This window comes from Elaeis guineensis, chromosome 2 (assembly GCF_000442705.2).
Source record: "Elaeis guineensis isolate ETL-2024a chromosome 2, EG11, whole genome shotgun sequence".
Classification (NCBI taxonomy): domain Eukaryota; kingdom Viridiplantae; phylum Streptophyta; class Magnoliopsida; order Arecales; family Arecaceae; genus Elaeis; species Elaeis guineensis.
The window spans coordinates 74,510,652-74,526,197 of NC_025994.2; the positions used below are offsets into that span (position 1 = coordinate 74,510,652).

At 42.3% G+C, this 15,546-nt stretch overlaps 1 protein-coding gene across 1 annotated transcript in view; it reads right to left on the reverse strand.

Moving 5' to 3' along the window:
- LOC105033510 (cytochrome P450 81Q32-like) overlaps window positions 1-9,556 on the reverse strand; it is a 33,724-nt gene extending 24,168 nt beyond the window's left edge. Inside the window, exon 1 of the mRNA XM_073251866.1 lies at window positions 8,565-9,556. Within this exon, the coding sequence (XP_073107967.1) occupies window positions 8,565-9,470 (906 nt within the window). The 5' untranslated portion in view covers window positions 9,471-9,556. The remainder of the gene's footprint in view (window positions 1-8,564) is intronic.
- Window positions 9,557-15,546: the final 5,990 nt, after the last annotated feature.

Below are 15,546 nucleotides of genomic sequence, written 5' to 3' on the forward strand. Positions count from 1 at the left end.
CGGTCGACCCTCCGTCAGATTCTTCATGAAACTGGACTTCTCCGACAGATAATCTTCAGATGAGCTTCCACATCAAGCGAATCCCAGACGGACTTCTCTAGCAATCGGACTCCTACCGAACTTCACCAATAGAAAGTCTCCATCCGAGCTTCTACAGCAGATGACTCCCGCCTGTAGCATCAGCGCCTGAGGCATCTGACAACAGTAGACTTGTCAGCAGCCTCGAAAACATCCGAGCTTCTCCCAGATCGACGGGATAGAGAGCCATTCCGCTCCATCAGATATCCCAGCCGAGCTCCAACCGACAGATCCGAACTCTCTGACAAGTCACGATAATGGCCACTACCCTACTCCACTCTCTGCAATGGATTCCGCATGGCTCCACCACTCTCTGGCAAGTCACGACAACGAACACTACTCCACTCTCCGGGCTCTACCACTCTCTGGCAAGTCGCGACAACGGACACCACTCCACTCTCCGTAACAAACTCCACGTGGCCCTGAACGACCCCTGACGCCACTACTCTCCGTAACAAACTCCGCACGGCTCTGAACAGCCCACTACCAGGTGGTTACAAACATCGCTGTCAATCAGTTACGCTCTTTGTCTATAAAAAGGAGACCCCCAGATACGTTCTTCTCTAAGCTCTAAACTCTATCTCGAAACTCTGCTAAAATTCTCACTCGAGCACTCCATTTCTGTTGAAGCAGAGTACTGACTTGAGCATCGGAGGGTCTTGCCGGAGCACCCCCAACTCTGGTTTAGACTTTCTTTACAGGTCTGACGATGGTCGCGGTCATCTTAACTCCAGCAACTCCAGCTTCGGTGGAATTCTGCACCAACAGAATTGGCGCTAGAGGAAGGGTCGCTGTGTCTTCGCAGTACCCATGTTCTTAAAGGAGTGCTCAACGAGACTGCCTCTGGTCATCTCCTCCGACATCCTCTTCTCCTTCTCCTACTAGATCTCCACCTAATGCCTCTCCGAAAGGCATCCACCAGGCGATCCACGACCTCCGCGGCCAGATCTCAGGCTCCGACCTCGCCTCTAGTTTCCTAGGCTCCTCCTCCTCTGGCAACGACGGTCGGCATGGAGCAGTTCGACCTGCTGGTTCAGCAGGTCAGAGGCCTCACCGAAGTAGTGCAGGCCATGCAGCAGCAGCAGCAACAGCCGCAGGCATCAGTGCGATTGGAAAGAGCATCGTCGGAGTTCCAAAATCCGACAGTAGGGTGGGCCACTTGGGCCAGTCGTCCTGTCTTCCTCGAAAAGGAGAATCCGAGGGTGGAGAGCCCTCAGTCTGATCACGATTCTACCCCCGGAGGATCTCTACCTCCACTCTATCAGAAAATCCTCGAGACCCGCAGTCGAGAGGACCTCCTGGATCGAAGGCTCCATGAGATGAACCGGTGGATCGAAGAGCTCCGCCATGCTTCTCCTACTTTTGGTAAGGACATTTGTATTGACCCTCCTTTCTCTCAAATGATCATCAATACCATCTCTGGAGGGCCCCGGAAGGGAGCGGCCAGTGGATCGACCGGACCACTCAAGCGGCAAAGAACTGAAGGATCTATAACCTTTACTGAAGAAGACGCCCGGGAGATCCAATTCTCCCATAATGATGCGGTTGTAGTTTCTTTAAATATCACTGATTATGATGTACGCCGTATTCTTGTTGATAGTGGAAGCTCGACCGATATTTTATTTTACGATGCATTCTCAAAAATATCCATCCCTGATGGTCGGTTAGGGCTGATTAGCTCCCCGTTGGTAGGGTTTACTGGCGATGCAGTGCCAGTAGAGGGAGTAATAACCTTGACTGTAGTTGCAGGTCGGTATCCGAAATAATCTAGGGTGCTGGTGGATTTTCTAGTAGTGAGGGTGCCATCTGCCTACAACGCAATCCTCGGCCGACCTGGCCTCAACGCCCTCCGAGCTGTAGTATCGACCTACCATTTGAAGTTGAAATTTCCTACTAGCCAGGGGGTCGGAGAAGTCAGAGGAGATCAAGCCCTGGCAAGACATTGCTACAACATAGCCCTTCAGAGAAAGGGACAGTCCGACCCCTGTCCGATTGATGGATTGGACACCCGCGATGATCTTACTGAAGAAAAGGGTGAGCCAATTGAAGATCTTGTCTCAATTCCTTTGAATGATGAGAATGAAGAGCACGTGGTGAAGATCGGCTCTAACTTGGGGAAAGAGGTGCGGACACAGCTTATCAAGTTTTTACAAAAGAATGCGGATGTTTTCGCTTGGGCTCCAACGGACATGCCAGGGATCGATGCTGGAGTTATGGAACACCGTCTGGCTGTTGATCCCGAACACCGACCGATGAAGGAAAAAGTTCGAAGTCATGCGTCGGAAAGGCAGATGGCAATAGCTGAGAAAGTTGATAAACTCTGAAAGCCGGATTTATCAGAGAGGTCAACTATCCGAGCTGGGTTTCCAATGTGGTCCTGGTTAAGAAGGCGAACGGTAAATGGAGGATGTGCATAGACTTCAAAAAGCTGAATAAACCTGCCCGAAGGACATTACCCTCTGCCCAGAATCGACCAATTGGTGGATGCAACCTCGGGCCACGAGCTTCTCACTTTCATGGATGCATTCTCCGGCTACAATCAAATTCGGATGGCACCAGAGGATGAAGAAAAAACTACTTTTATTACTAACCGTGGCCTTTATTGTTACAGGGTCATACCTTTTGGCCTAAAAAATGTAGGGGCGACCTATCAACTGTTGGTAAACAAAATCTTCAAAGAGCAGATTGGCCGCAACATGGAGGTCTACATGGACGATATGCTCGTAAAAAGCAAATCCTCGATGAACCATGTCGCCGACCTTGAGGAGACCTTCAGCGTCCTCCGAAAATACAAGATGAAGCTGAACCCAACCAAGTGCACTTTTTGAGTAACCTCAGAAAAATTTTGGACTTTATGGTATCGGGGTGCGGGATCAAAGCAAATCCAAAAAAAATTCACGCCATCCAAGAAATGACCGTCCCAAAGTCAATAAAGGAAGTTCAGCGTCTTACTGGGAGAGTAGCAGCCCTAAATCACTTCGTCTCAAGATCGACCGAGTGGTGCCTGCCTTTCTTTCAGACTCTCAAGCAGCCGAAGAACTTCTGTTGGACCTCTGAATGTCAGCAAGCATTCGAAGAGCTGAAGAACTACCTCGGCTCACCTCCACTATTGACAAAGCCCGAGCCTGGAGAGGAGTTGTTCCTGTACTTAGCGATCTCTCCTGTGGCCCTTGCAGCAGTTCTGATTAAGGAAGAAGTAAAAATTCAACGGCCGATCTACTACATAAGCCGAGTACTGAGAGACGCCGAAATCAGATATACTAAGTTAGGGAAACTAACTTACGCCTTGTTGGTTGCAGCTCGGAGGCTCCGACTTTACTTTCAAGGACACACCATAATACTGCTCACCGACCAGCCAATCAAGACAGTTCTGCATCGAGCGGATACCTCTGGGAGGATAGCGAAGTGGGCAGTCGAGCTCACGAAGTTCGACATCGACTATCGACCTCGACCGACAATAAAAACCCAGATATTAGCAGACTTTGTAATGGAATGCACTATCCCGGAAGAGACCGAACTTAGACGAGATGAAGCTGACAACCCAGGGCTCCAGCCGAACTCCTATGAAGAAAGAACAGATCTCCCTGATGGTTTTTGGGCCCTCTACGTGGATGGTTCTTCCAACATGTCAGGCGCAGGCATGGGCCTGGTCTTGGTCAATCCAGATGGAATTATCGCGGAGATGCGCTGCGCTTCAAATTTCCTGCGATAAATAACGGAGCAGAATATGAAGCTCTGATTGCGGGACTAAGGATCACCAAAGAGTTAGAAGTAGATCGACTTCAAGTCTACAGTGACTCTCAATTAGTAGTGGGACAGGTCAGCAGAAATTATGAAGCTCGGGAGGACAGTATGGCCCCAGATAGGGGGAGAGGCCCTCACAACGGCCCTTATGTGCCCCCACAGTCTTGTTAGGAACAGGAGGAGAACCTCATCCTAACATGAGCAAAGTCAAAGGTCCAGTTACTTAAAGACCGGATGGGGGAAGAGGCCCTCGCAATGACCCTTATGTGCCCCCACAGCCTTGTTAGGAATAAGAGGAGAACCTCATCCTAACATGAGCAAAGTCGAAGGCCCGATTACTTAGAGATCGGATGGGGGGAGAGGCCCTCACAACGGCCCTTATGTGCCCCCATAGCCCTGTTAAGAACAGGAGGAGAACCTCATCCTAACATGAGCAAAGTCGAAGGCCCGATTACTTAGAGACTGGATGGGGGGAGAGGCCCTCGCAACGGTCCTTATGTGTCCCCACAGTCCTGTTAGGAACAGGAGGAGAACCTCATCCTAACACGAGCAAAGTCGAAGGCCCGGTTACTTAGAGACCGGATGAGGGGAGAGGCCCTCGCAGCGGCCCTTACGTACCCCCACAACCCTGTTAGGAATAAGAGGAGAACCTCGTCCTAACATGAACCGAAATTGACTGTCGGGAACAAGAGGAGAACCTCATCCTGACGTAAATAAAGGCCTAGTCGATCAAGACCGGATGAGGAGGAAGACCTCCTCAACGGCTCCTCTACGCTCTCATGACCTCGTTAAGAGCAGAGGAAAAACCCTCACTCGAACACAAAAAAAAGAGAGGGAGAGATGAAAAGGGAAAGCGACGAACTACACCAGTGATAAGTGAAAAATAAACTACATCAAAGACACAAGGGACCTCGTCTCAACGAGGAAGGATACTTCTATCAAAAAACCCTCAGTCACTAAAAGAGAACTCGACACAGGCCGAGGAGAAATCAACTTCCTCAAGGTAACGAGAAGTTCGGATCCTCAAGCTCGAGCACCGGGAGGAAGCGTCAAACTCAAATGGCCTCGAAAAGACCTACGGTCACGAACAAAAAAGGCAAATCAACACGGCGACAATCGAAAACCTTCAAACAACGTTGGTATCGAACAAGACAAAAGATAAAAGAAGTTTGGTAAACAATGACTCAAAGCAAGAATAGACGAGGAATCACAAACAAAGCCGATGCCAAACAAGACGGAAGATAAAAAAAGTTTGGTAAACAACAATTTAATATAAGAATGGACAAGGTAATGAAAAATTTTCTTTTCATTTCATTAGTGAAGTGTACATTACAAAGCCTTGAAGGCCAAAAAGGAGAAGCAACAAGAAAGGAAAGGAATACAAGGCAAAAGAGCTCCAAGGAAGCTCGATACCATCAGACTTCGAACTCTCGATTTCAGCCATCGTTGAGGATTACTTTAAGTACCCGACTCCTTCTTCCAACCCCCCTTTGGATTAGCAATTACTCCAGCATTATCTTCAAAGTACATATAGACGCCGTCCTTTTTGTGCCATGGCTTCCGCCGCCTCACAATGACGGAAGGCATGACCTTCTTTCTGAGATCGGATTTCTCCTTCTTTCTGACTTCTTCTTCCAGTCCCCCTTTGGCTTCCCCCCTTCGCAGGATCGGAAAGTACTCACGCTCGAAGATGTGCCACAAGCACGGGCTCTGAGCGATCAAGGCGAAACGCGACCGGATCTGTCTCTTCTACCCTTGCCTTCTTTGCCAACCCGGAAGTTGCAGCGCCTTCCCTCTTGTGGGCTTTGAGACTCTTAGCTGACATCCAAGCCACGTCCGTGTCCATATCGACAGTGAGAGAGGGACCGAAGAAACTCCCGTGCAAAGTGAGATCCCCGAAGGGGGGAGGCGGGTTTAAATAGGCGACGGGGTCTGGTGCAATAATGACTGTAGGACTTCTCTGGCCAGTCTATAACCGCCGCGTGGCTCACTCACTGTGGCAAGCGGCTGGAGGTGGCCGACAGTTGGTAAAACCATTATTGCACTGTACCTGGGGCAGCGCTCTAGCGAAAATTTTGAAAAAAGTCTTTTCGGATCGCCTTGATTTGAAAAGACTCCGGTACCAGCATGCCAAGCGCCAAAATATCTGGCAACCATCGAGTGCAAAAATCGAGGGGGGCAACTTCGGCTGTGAGAATTTCTCTGTACTTTCTTCTTTCGAAACACGAACTCGAAAGTAGGGGGACTGATGTTGGGTATAAAATACCTCCAGTCGAAGTTTGTAAAAGACCGATCCTTCTAGGACTTTTTCGGCTTCCGACCTTGTGCGGCGTCTCTCTGAACCCCCTCAACCGATCGAGCTTCCATAATACCGTCCGGACTTCTCCGACAATGAGCTTCTCCACCCATCTATCGGACCGCTCCAAAGGCTCTCCGGGCCTCACTATCAGCCGACCTTCTACAGTAATCAACTATTCTCCGAACTTCTTTCGGACTTCGTCAATATCCGAGCTTCTCCAACAATGAGATTTTTACAGTAATCAGACTCCATCCAAGTTTCTACGATGGTCGACCGCCTTCAGGATTCTAACCGAGCTCCTGCGAGAGCCGAACTTCTACTACGAGCGGTCTACTTCGAACTTCTACTACGAGCGGTCTACTCTGAACTCCTACAGCGGACGGTCTACCCCGGATATCTATTGTAAGCAAATTTCATTCGAGCCTCTACTGTGAACAAATTTCTTTCAAACTTCTATTATAGGTAGACTTCAGCCGAGCTTCTTCGTAGCTGGATCCCGAACGAGCTTCTACAAGGGGACAGGATCCACTGACCAGGTTGCTACTCTGAGCTCCCACGACAATCAATCTTCGACCGAGCTTCTACAATAAGCGGTCTCCTTTCAGCCTTCTACAAGAACCAGACTCCGTCCGAACTTCCATAGCGGATGGATATCAGACGAGCTTCTACGACGGACAGACTCTGACAGCCAAATTTTTACAACGGTCGATCGCCTCTGATGTCTGCCGAACCTCCCTAACGTCATCCGAAGTCCACCGTCGGCCGATCCTCCATCAGATTCTTCATGAAATCGGACTTCTCTGATGGATAATCTTCAGACGAGCTTCTACATCAGGCGAATCCCAAACGGACTTCTCTAGCAATCGGACTCCTACCGGACTTCACCAACAGAAAGTCTCCATCCGAACTTCTATAGCAGATGACTCCCGCCTGTAGCATCAGCGCCTGAGACGTCCGACAACAGTAGACTCGTCAGCAGCCTCGAAAATATTCGAGCTTCTCCCAGATCGATGGGATAGAGAGCCATTCCGCGCACAATAGTAGACTCGTCAGCAGCCTCGAAAACATCCGAGCTTCTCCCAGATCAACGGGATAGAGAGCCATTCCGCTCCATCAGATATCCCAGTCGAGCTCCAGCCGACAGATCCGAACTCTCTGGCAAGTCACGATAATGGCCACTACCTTACTCCACTCTCTGCAACAGATTCCGCGTGACTCCACCACTCTTTGGCAAGTCGCGACAACGAACACCACTCCACTCTCCAGGCTCTATCACTCTCTGGCAAGTCGCGACAACGAACACCACTCCACTCTCCATAACAAACTCCACGTGGCCCTGAACAACCCCTGATGCCACTACTCTCCGTAACAAACTCCGCACGGCTCTGAACGGTCCACTACCAGGCGGTTACAAACATCGCTGTCAATCAGTTACGCTCTCCGTCTATAAAAAAGAGACCCCCAGATACGTTATTCTCTAAGTTCTAAACTCTATCTCGAAACTCTGCTAAAATTCTCACTCGAGCACTCCATTTTTGTTGAAGCAGAGTACTGACTTGAGCATCGGAGGGTCTTGCCGGAGCATCCCCAACTCCGATTTAGACTTTTCTTGCAGGTCCCGGTGACGGCCGCGGTCATCTTAACTCCAGCAACTCCGGCTTTGGCGGAATTCTGCACCAACAACTGGCATAGATCTCAAAGTGCTCTATCCTCTATTGTTCATCCATCTGCATAAATCTCAATTTGCTCCATTTTCTATCATCCATTCACTTTAATAAATTTAAAATAATCAATTTTTTATCATTCATTTTTTTATATAAATTTTAAATCATTTTATTCTTTATCATTCATTTACTTACAATGATCTCAATACAATAAATTTTTTATCATCTATTAACCTCTAAAAACTCAAAGCACTCTATCCATACGGCTTTTCTTCATCTTTCTTCTAATTTGCATCCAAAATGAGAGCTCTTTGTTAAGTTAGTAGGAAAGACAGTTGCGAAATTTTACCAAACTTTAGTTATCTAATAATCTTCATATTATTATATTTTATAACGGAGATATATGGCCAAGCCACTTTACAACGGAGGGCATTTTTATAATTTTATCTTATAATTATAATAGATTATGATTAAAAAATTTTGACCCACATGACAAATAATTTGACAAATGGCGGTGGATGTGGGATCACATGCCGCGTCAACTCATGCTATCGAGTGGTGGCCATGGCCTCCCGCAATAATGGACCCGGCAAATTGCACAAAAACGACAAAAAATCGCTTCTTATCCCATTCCAATCAAAAAATCGTTTCTTATAGTCCCATACCCGCAGCAAATACTGACACCTCCTGAATGGGACTGGACCAACACTCTATTTTATATAATTGGATCCACAAAGACCAGAAATGGATGGATTTGTAGGTAGGGCAGGAAAACTTACCACGCCAAGAGATTTGATCATCTCATCGGTGTAGTACTCGGGATCCGTCTTCTGTAGCGATAACAATACACCCATCATGGTCTTTTTCTCCACTCCTTCCTCCCTGCTTTTGCTCCTATGCTCATCTATCAGTCTCTGCATGAACTCATCCCTCCCTTTTTGCACCGTCACCAACCTCTTGTTAACTCCCTGGTAATCAACCCACCTCAGCACCGGCAGGAAGTCACTAAGATTTGATGCTCCGATCAAGGAGGAACCTTCCTCTACTAACTCCCTGAACCGTCTCGCCTCCTCGGAGGCCTCCTCTTCCTCCTCCCCGTAGTACCTCTTCCCTGTGATCATCCTGGTGAGGACGTTCAGGGATAGTGCGAACAGCCTTGACTTGAGCTCCACCTTCGTAAAGCCTTCCGCCGACGAGGCCTTCCAGTCTCGGAAGAGCTGTCGAACCATGGCCTGGACCTCGTTGGCTCGGATGTCGGTTAAGGACTGGAGGCGGTGGGTGGAGAGGAGCTCGATGGTGGTGATGCGGCGAAGGTTGCGCCAGTAGGGCCCATAGCTAGCGCCGCCGAGGGAGGTGTAGTTGTAACTTATGTGCTTCAAGGAGGGGAGGCGGGGACGGTTGGCGAAGGTGATGTCGTTCTTAGAGAGGCACTCGTCGATGAGGGAAGGGGAGGAGATGACGAGGACTGGACGGGAGCCGAAGCGGAGGCGGAGGATGGGACCGTAGAGGTTGGAGAGGCGGGCGAGGGTGAGGTGGAGAGGTTTCTTGAATAGATGGAGGTGGCCGATGAAGGGGAGGGAGGGAGGGCTTGGTGGAAGGTTCTTCTTGTTCTTGGAGAAGAAGAGGAGTTTGATGAAGAGGATGAGAAGAGAAAGGAACAGGGAGATGTAGGAGATTGTCTCCATGGTGGACAAGACGATTATGGAATGGGTGAAGAAGTGCTCTCTCTCTTATCTTATCTGTAAAAGATGAGGGGGATCAAAATTGGATGATGAAGGTCTTGTCTTCTTCCTTAGCCAAAAAAAAAAAAAAAAAAGTCTGTCTTGTCTTCATATTCGAGCTGTTGCACATGCTATGCTATCTTCAGATTACCTAATTACACGCTAAAAATGGAATGATCCGGAGACATCTAATTTATGTATCAAATAGTCCAAAAATGAACAACCTGAATAACACTATACTATATAATTTTTGATCATTTAATGTATTTATAAAAAAATTTCAAATCATATAATTTTTATGCTGTAAACATGTAATTTGACGTCGTAGATCATGATTCATATCATCGGTGTTAAATTTTTACCGTCCAATGTGAATTTGATTGGATTTAAATTAAAATTTATTTGGATGCTGCTAGAGTCATCTCTTTAGTGCGTACAAAAATGTATGTCAGCTTATTTTGTGCGCGCGTGAGTACGCACGCGTTATTGGGATATTTTAATTGATCTTCTTGGAACAACCTACCCATGACGTGGTAGGTTTGGTGAGTATAGTGTCAGTATCCGGGATACATGGGATAGTCTGTACGTGCAAACGTTAGCACTGACGTGTTGCGCATTACCTGCTTGATTGTGGAATAATGTGTGCGGATGAGCAGGCCAAGCAGGAAAGAGACGATCGGACACTTTAATTTCTGTCCATGTTTCAGATGCTGATAGCTACCGATGACTACCAGTCAAGACACCCTTGTCACACGACCATTCACTGATTCCAACTGCAATCAGATTGAGCTGGAAGATGATTGATAGGTCATCTCTTTCATTTTATGTAAAATCTTGACCCTCTTGGATCATTTTTGGATTAAAATCCATAAATTCATTACCAATTTTAATTTATTTTTTTTAAAAAAAAATTAAGATCACAACAGGGTTCTTGAACCTCTATCCAATCTTCATTGCCGAGTTGATAAAACCACCCAATGGTGGTCGGTGTATGAATTTTGTACTGGTACGAAGTGTCGATGGCCATTGGAGGCCGATGCAACTGACGAGTGATCAGCATTAGGTTGGTCTTATTTTTTCCACGATCGAGTCCTATTTAAACCCTCTATCTCACTGCGATTGGCATCATCAAACCCCTCTTCGCTTCCTCTCTCTTCCTTCCTCACCTTTGGCAACTACTAAGCCACTGTAGCCCAGCACTGCCACCTTGTAGATCCCATTCTCCTCTCAAAAGCTGTTAATTTTTTGATTTTTTCTCCTGTTTCAAGCTTGATTCGTGCCTCTTTTGTCACCGAGAGTCTTCGCCGATGGTCGTGATCCACGACCACCACCATCACAGATAAGCCGTCCCTCCCTTTTTTTTCTTCTTTTGGCTTGGGATGCCACTGCCATGGTGGTAAGAGGCAGTGGCCCTTTTTCCCTTTTGGCTCTCCTGTGCACGGTCGGACTACCATCCCTAATTGCCGTCAGTAGTGTAACCACCTATCTTTTCTTCCGGCGATCTAGGTTGCACCACCACCTCTCTCCCTTCCTCAATTTTCAAGAGCCATGGGAGGGTTCTGTTTTGACCAGAGAGAAAAGAAAGAAAAGAGAAAAAGAGAAAGAAAGAGAGAGGAAAGAGAAGAGAGAGAAAGAAAAATTGAGAAAGAGAGAGGTAAGAGAAGAGAGAAAGAGAGGAGAAACAGAGAAAAGAGAGAAATAGATAGAGAGAGAAGAGAGGGAGATAGATTCAATCTCTCGAACCCATCTTGTGAATCAAATTCCAATCCAACTGAGGTTAGATCAATCTAATCTGTATGGATCTGATTTATAAATTGATCCAAATCCTGATCTAGATTGGGGCAGGCTAAAATTTTTTTTCCTTTGTACTATTTTTTCCTCAAATAAAAGCTAATTAGATTATTTTTGCTAGTGCTAGAGCCTTCGTCACCAGAAGAGCACCAGATCTAAGGATTGGATCGTGAACTAGAGATTGAAAATTTTGAATCTAATCAACTGTAACTTTCATCTATCTCTAGGATTTTACTTAACATATTTCTAGTATCTTCTAATATAGAATTACATAAAAAATTATAGTATTTAAAGAAAAATTGAGAGTTTGAAACAGTATGATTTTATGAAATTCAAAAATTTGGATCAAGCATAGTATTATCCTAATATATTGTAAATTTCAAATATGATAGTTCCTTTATATTGCATGAATTTTTGAAAGTAAAAATATCCTTTTATTTATAAAAATAAAATATGAAAATTTATGATATGCAAATAATTAGTATGTTGGTTACACAAAAAAGTTAATTTGACATTATTGAGAAAATAAATATGATTATTTAATTATGATAAAATTATGAGAAAAACTTTCTAATTAGACAATGATCTTGATCTAGCCAATGAGCTGATTGTTGGCCACACGTCAGAAACTAACCTTTTTTAAGTCTAGCTAGTCGGAGTAGATCGTTGGCAGAGTTAATTAGTCCTTATGGGCCTAATCAGTTAAAGCTGATTGTTGGCACGTGCTGATACATCATATATTTATTCTCAGGACTAATCTCTTTATCATATTATAGGACTAATTGTGATCATATGAATCAGAGCTAGTTTCCTTCGAAACCTAGTCAGTAGACTGATTACTGATACATACTGATGGATTAAATATTTTATATTCAGAAACTAGTCTTTTTCGAATCTTATCATGAGGCTGATCATGGCCGCAGTTATCAAAAATTGAGAGAAGATTTTATATTTTACTTTAATGCATAGCATATATTTTGAAAATTAAAATTATTTTAGTATATGTATCTATTATTATCAATTGTTATATTTAGAAAAAAAAATTAATTATACTTAATTGATCCCTCAGAGATGTTGGTAACTTACTGAGTTCGTAAAATTTACTTTCTCTTTTCTATTTTTTTGTTTCAGATCAAGAAGATCCTACGGGATTTAGGATTGATCAGTGAGAAGTATGGGATTTTTAGGTGTTAATTACTTATCAATCTTTGAATAAAAATTATTTTAGATCTTTGTTAGGGAATTTATGTTTCTATTAATTAAAAATATTAGTAAATTGCCTTTTGCCACTGCTTGAGTTGGATTAATGGATTGATATATTGATCAAAAGACAAATCTTGCATATTCTTTAGGATTTTCACATGCCTGATTTGGATATTGGGTTCAAAGCATGACAAAGTTGTATCAGAGTATAGATTAAGATTTTACGGTAGATAGAACTTAGAATTTTGATTGATATCTTAAAACAGCTATTGGTACTAGCATTCCATTGAAGTGTCCATAATGTCTAAATTTTGTGGATATAAGACTTTGCTTAGATTAAGCATAGAAAGTTTACATTGATAAAATTTCGATTAAGTGTACAAAGCCTAGTTCAAGAGGAATGTAGTCAAGAGCTAAATATTTAATATATAAAGGTATATTTTGAGTTATATTATTTTGTGTTAGCATTTAATTTGGAAATCTAATCTTGATATGATCGTAGCAATTTCAATTTGATCAAAAGTTATTATAGATTACGTAAAAAAAATGTAGCAGGTTTGGATGCAATCTAAAATTTGTGGACAATTTGAAGAATTAAGTATGAAATAATGCCGCTAATACCTTAAGCGGCACTTTTATGAAATGTCGAGTTCATGTCGCCAATAATCGTGTCGCTGATTCATCAGTATGAATCAACGACACTTTCATTATGCCGCTTAAAGATTATTTATAGCAGCATTTTTTCAGTATTTACCAACATTTTAGTATTGCTGCAAATTTAATTAGCTGCATAAAAAAATGTCACACAAAGAATCAGTAAAAGAGAATGTTAGTAACAGCGGCATATCAAAATGTTACTAAATGTTAATTAGTGGCATTCATAAGTGCTGGTAAAACATTATTAATCAGCGGCAATTTTATGAATGTTGCTAAAAAGTTTATTTTATCAAATTTTTTAAATATTTATCAGTATTTTTGGAATGCTGCTAAATCATATAGCGGTACTGAAAAATGCTGCCCAAGGATAAGGTTAGTAGATATGGAGTAAATAGTGGTGATATAAAATATCGTTGCACTTTAATTAGTGGCATTTAAAAATGCTAGTAAGAAAAGTCTAAATTATAATGATAGATTTATCGATGCTTTTATATGCCAGTAATATCTTTATAGTTTAATTTTTTGAATACTTTTTCATAGCATTTCATATGCTAGTGAAAGTTATTTTGAATGCTTAAATATTATTATTTTATTTCACCTGTATAGGACCTGTTTGAAATATATATTGGATGTTCATTAATATATCATAAAATAACACATCCTACAACCATAATTATAAAATTGAAGAGTGCTCTTAATTAAACCATCAACATAAATCAATAATTTTCTTATTGATACCTTTTGAAAATAGTAATAACATCCCACAGATAAAATTAAAAATATAAATTCAATCTTAAATTAAAAATACAAACACTCCACAGAATAGATGAATCCAAAGTACTTCTTATAATTCATGAAAAACTATGTACACAAACATGGAAAAGAAAAACTAAATTCCAAAGTAATTCATCTGATTCCTATGCATGAGCTACCTGCAAAATAAAAATAAATCAAATATTTAGATCATGATTATATGAATTTTTATACAAAAATAATAAAATAATATATAAAGTATATTATGCTAATATGTTCATTACAAAAGTCGAAGGCCAGGCAATGTTTGCTCCAATGACATCTTTAATTCTTCTACAACGTCCATCAGAGATCTTATCAAAGGCTCATTATCTATTTTACCATCTTAACATAAATCTCCCAAAATTGAGCCCCAAGTGCATTCTTTCCCACAATTTTGTTGGGGTCCTTACTGATAAGAGTTCCTATGGCAACATCAAGATGAGGTATTTTAAAACTCTTTATCACAACTTTATCGCCTTCCTACAAATAGAAATTCATATATGATAATATAAAATATCAAAAAAATCTTGAGTAGTAAATTTGCAAGATAAATCATTTAAAGCAAGATCCATTTACCTTCAGTGAAGAAGCATGCTGTAACTTTATCCTTTTTGCTCTATTTCTCTATAATATAAAAATATTATTTTTAGCTTTTATTGTAGCATAACTATTAGATGATTTTAGCTATATCATTAGTTTATGTAATTTCTGACCTATCATCTTTAAGATAAGAAAAAGAATGATATATATATATATATATATATGGTTCTAGTGGGTGATGCATTTGTTAAACAAATGAAGAATATAATATGTAATATTAGGCGAGGTTTCAAATGTAAAGTAATAAATAATAAAATAAATTATTACAAGTTTAAAATTGTTACTTGATGACTTAGAGCAACATGACTTGAGGATGTCAAGCCGAAAGGATGTATTGGTGAATCCTTATGATCACTAGATGCATCAATTGGCTACATGAAATGATAAAAGAATTAAGTAAAATATTACTAATTCTATATTACATAAAATATTTTCATGTAAAATTTAGAAGGACTACTTATCTATTGTGTGAGGGGGGCACACATAAGTTTTCAATTCTATGCTTTGCAGCTGTCAGATTACGTAGTTCTTGTACAATCTGCATGAGAGAAAAAAAGCTGAGCCTGCACCTCTGAGTATTTTTGCTCCATATCTGTGTACTTTTGTTGTACATCTGTGCACTTTTCTTGTAGTTCTTCCTTCTCTTGCCGATATACTTGGAGTTCTTGCTTCAAAATGCGGACCTCCTCTCTGGTTTCAGTCACCTTCTTTATGGCCTCGGCATGATTTTTATTCTTACCTCAATAGTTCTCAGGTGAGGGACCCAATTCTACCATTCGAATATGCCCATTTTTCTCTTGTCCCATGACTGTTGCATATAGATCATCAGGAGCGACACCTTTTTCTATTAATTCAGGATTGTGGACAGCTGCCTCACGTAGCTCATCCTAAAATAAAAAATCAACAATTTAGATGATTATAGATAATAATATAAAAATTAATTAAAAAAAATAGATAAGTGGTTAAAGCACTAGATGGACAATTTTTTGTGCTG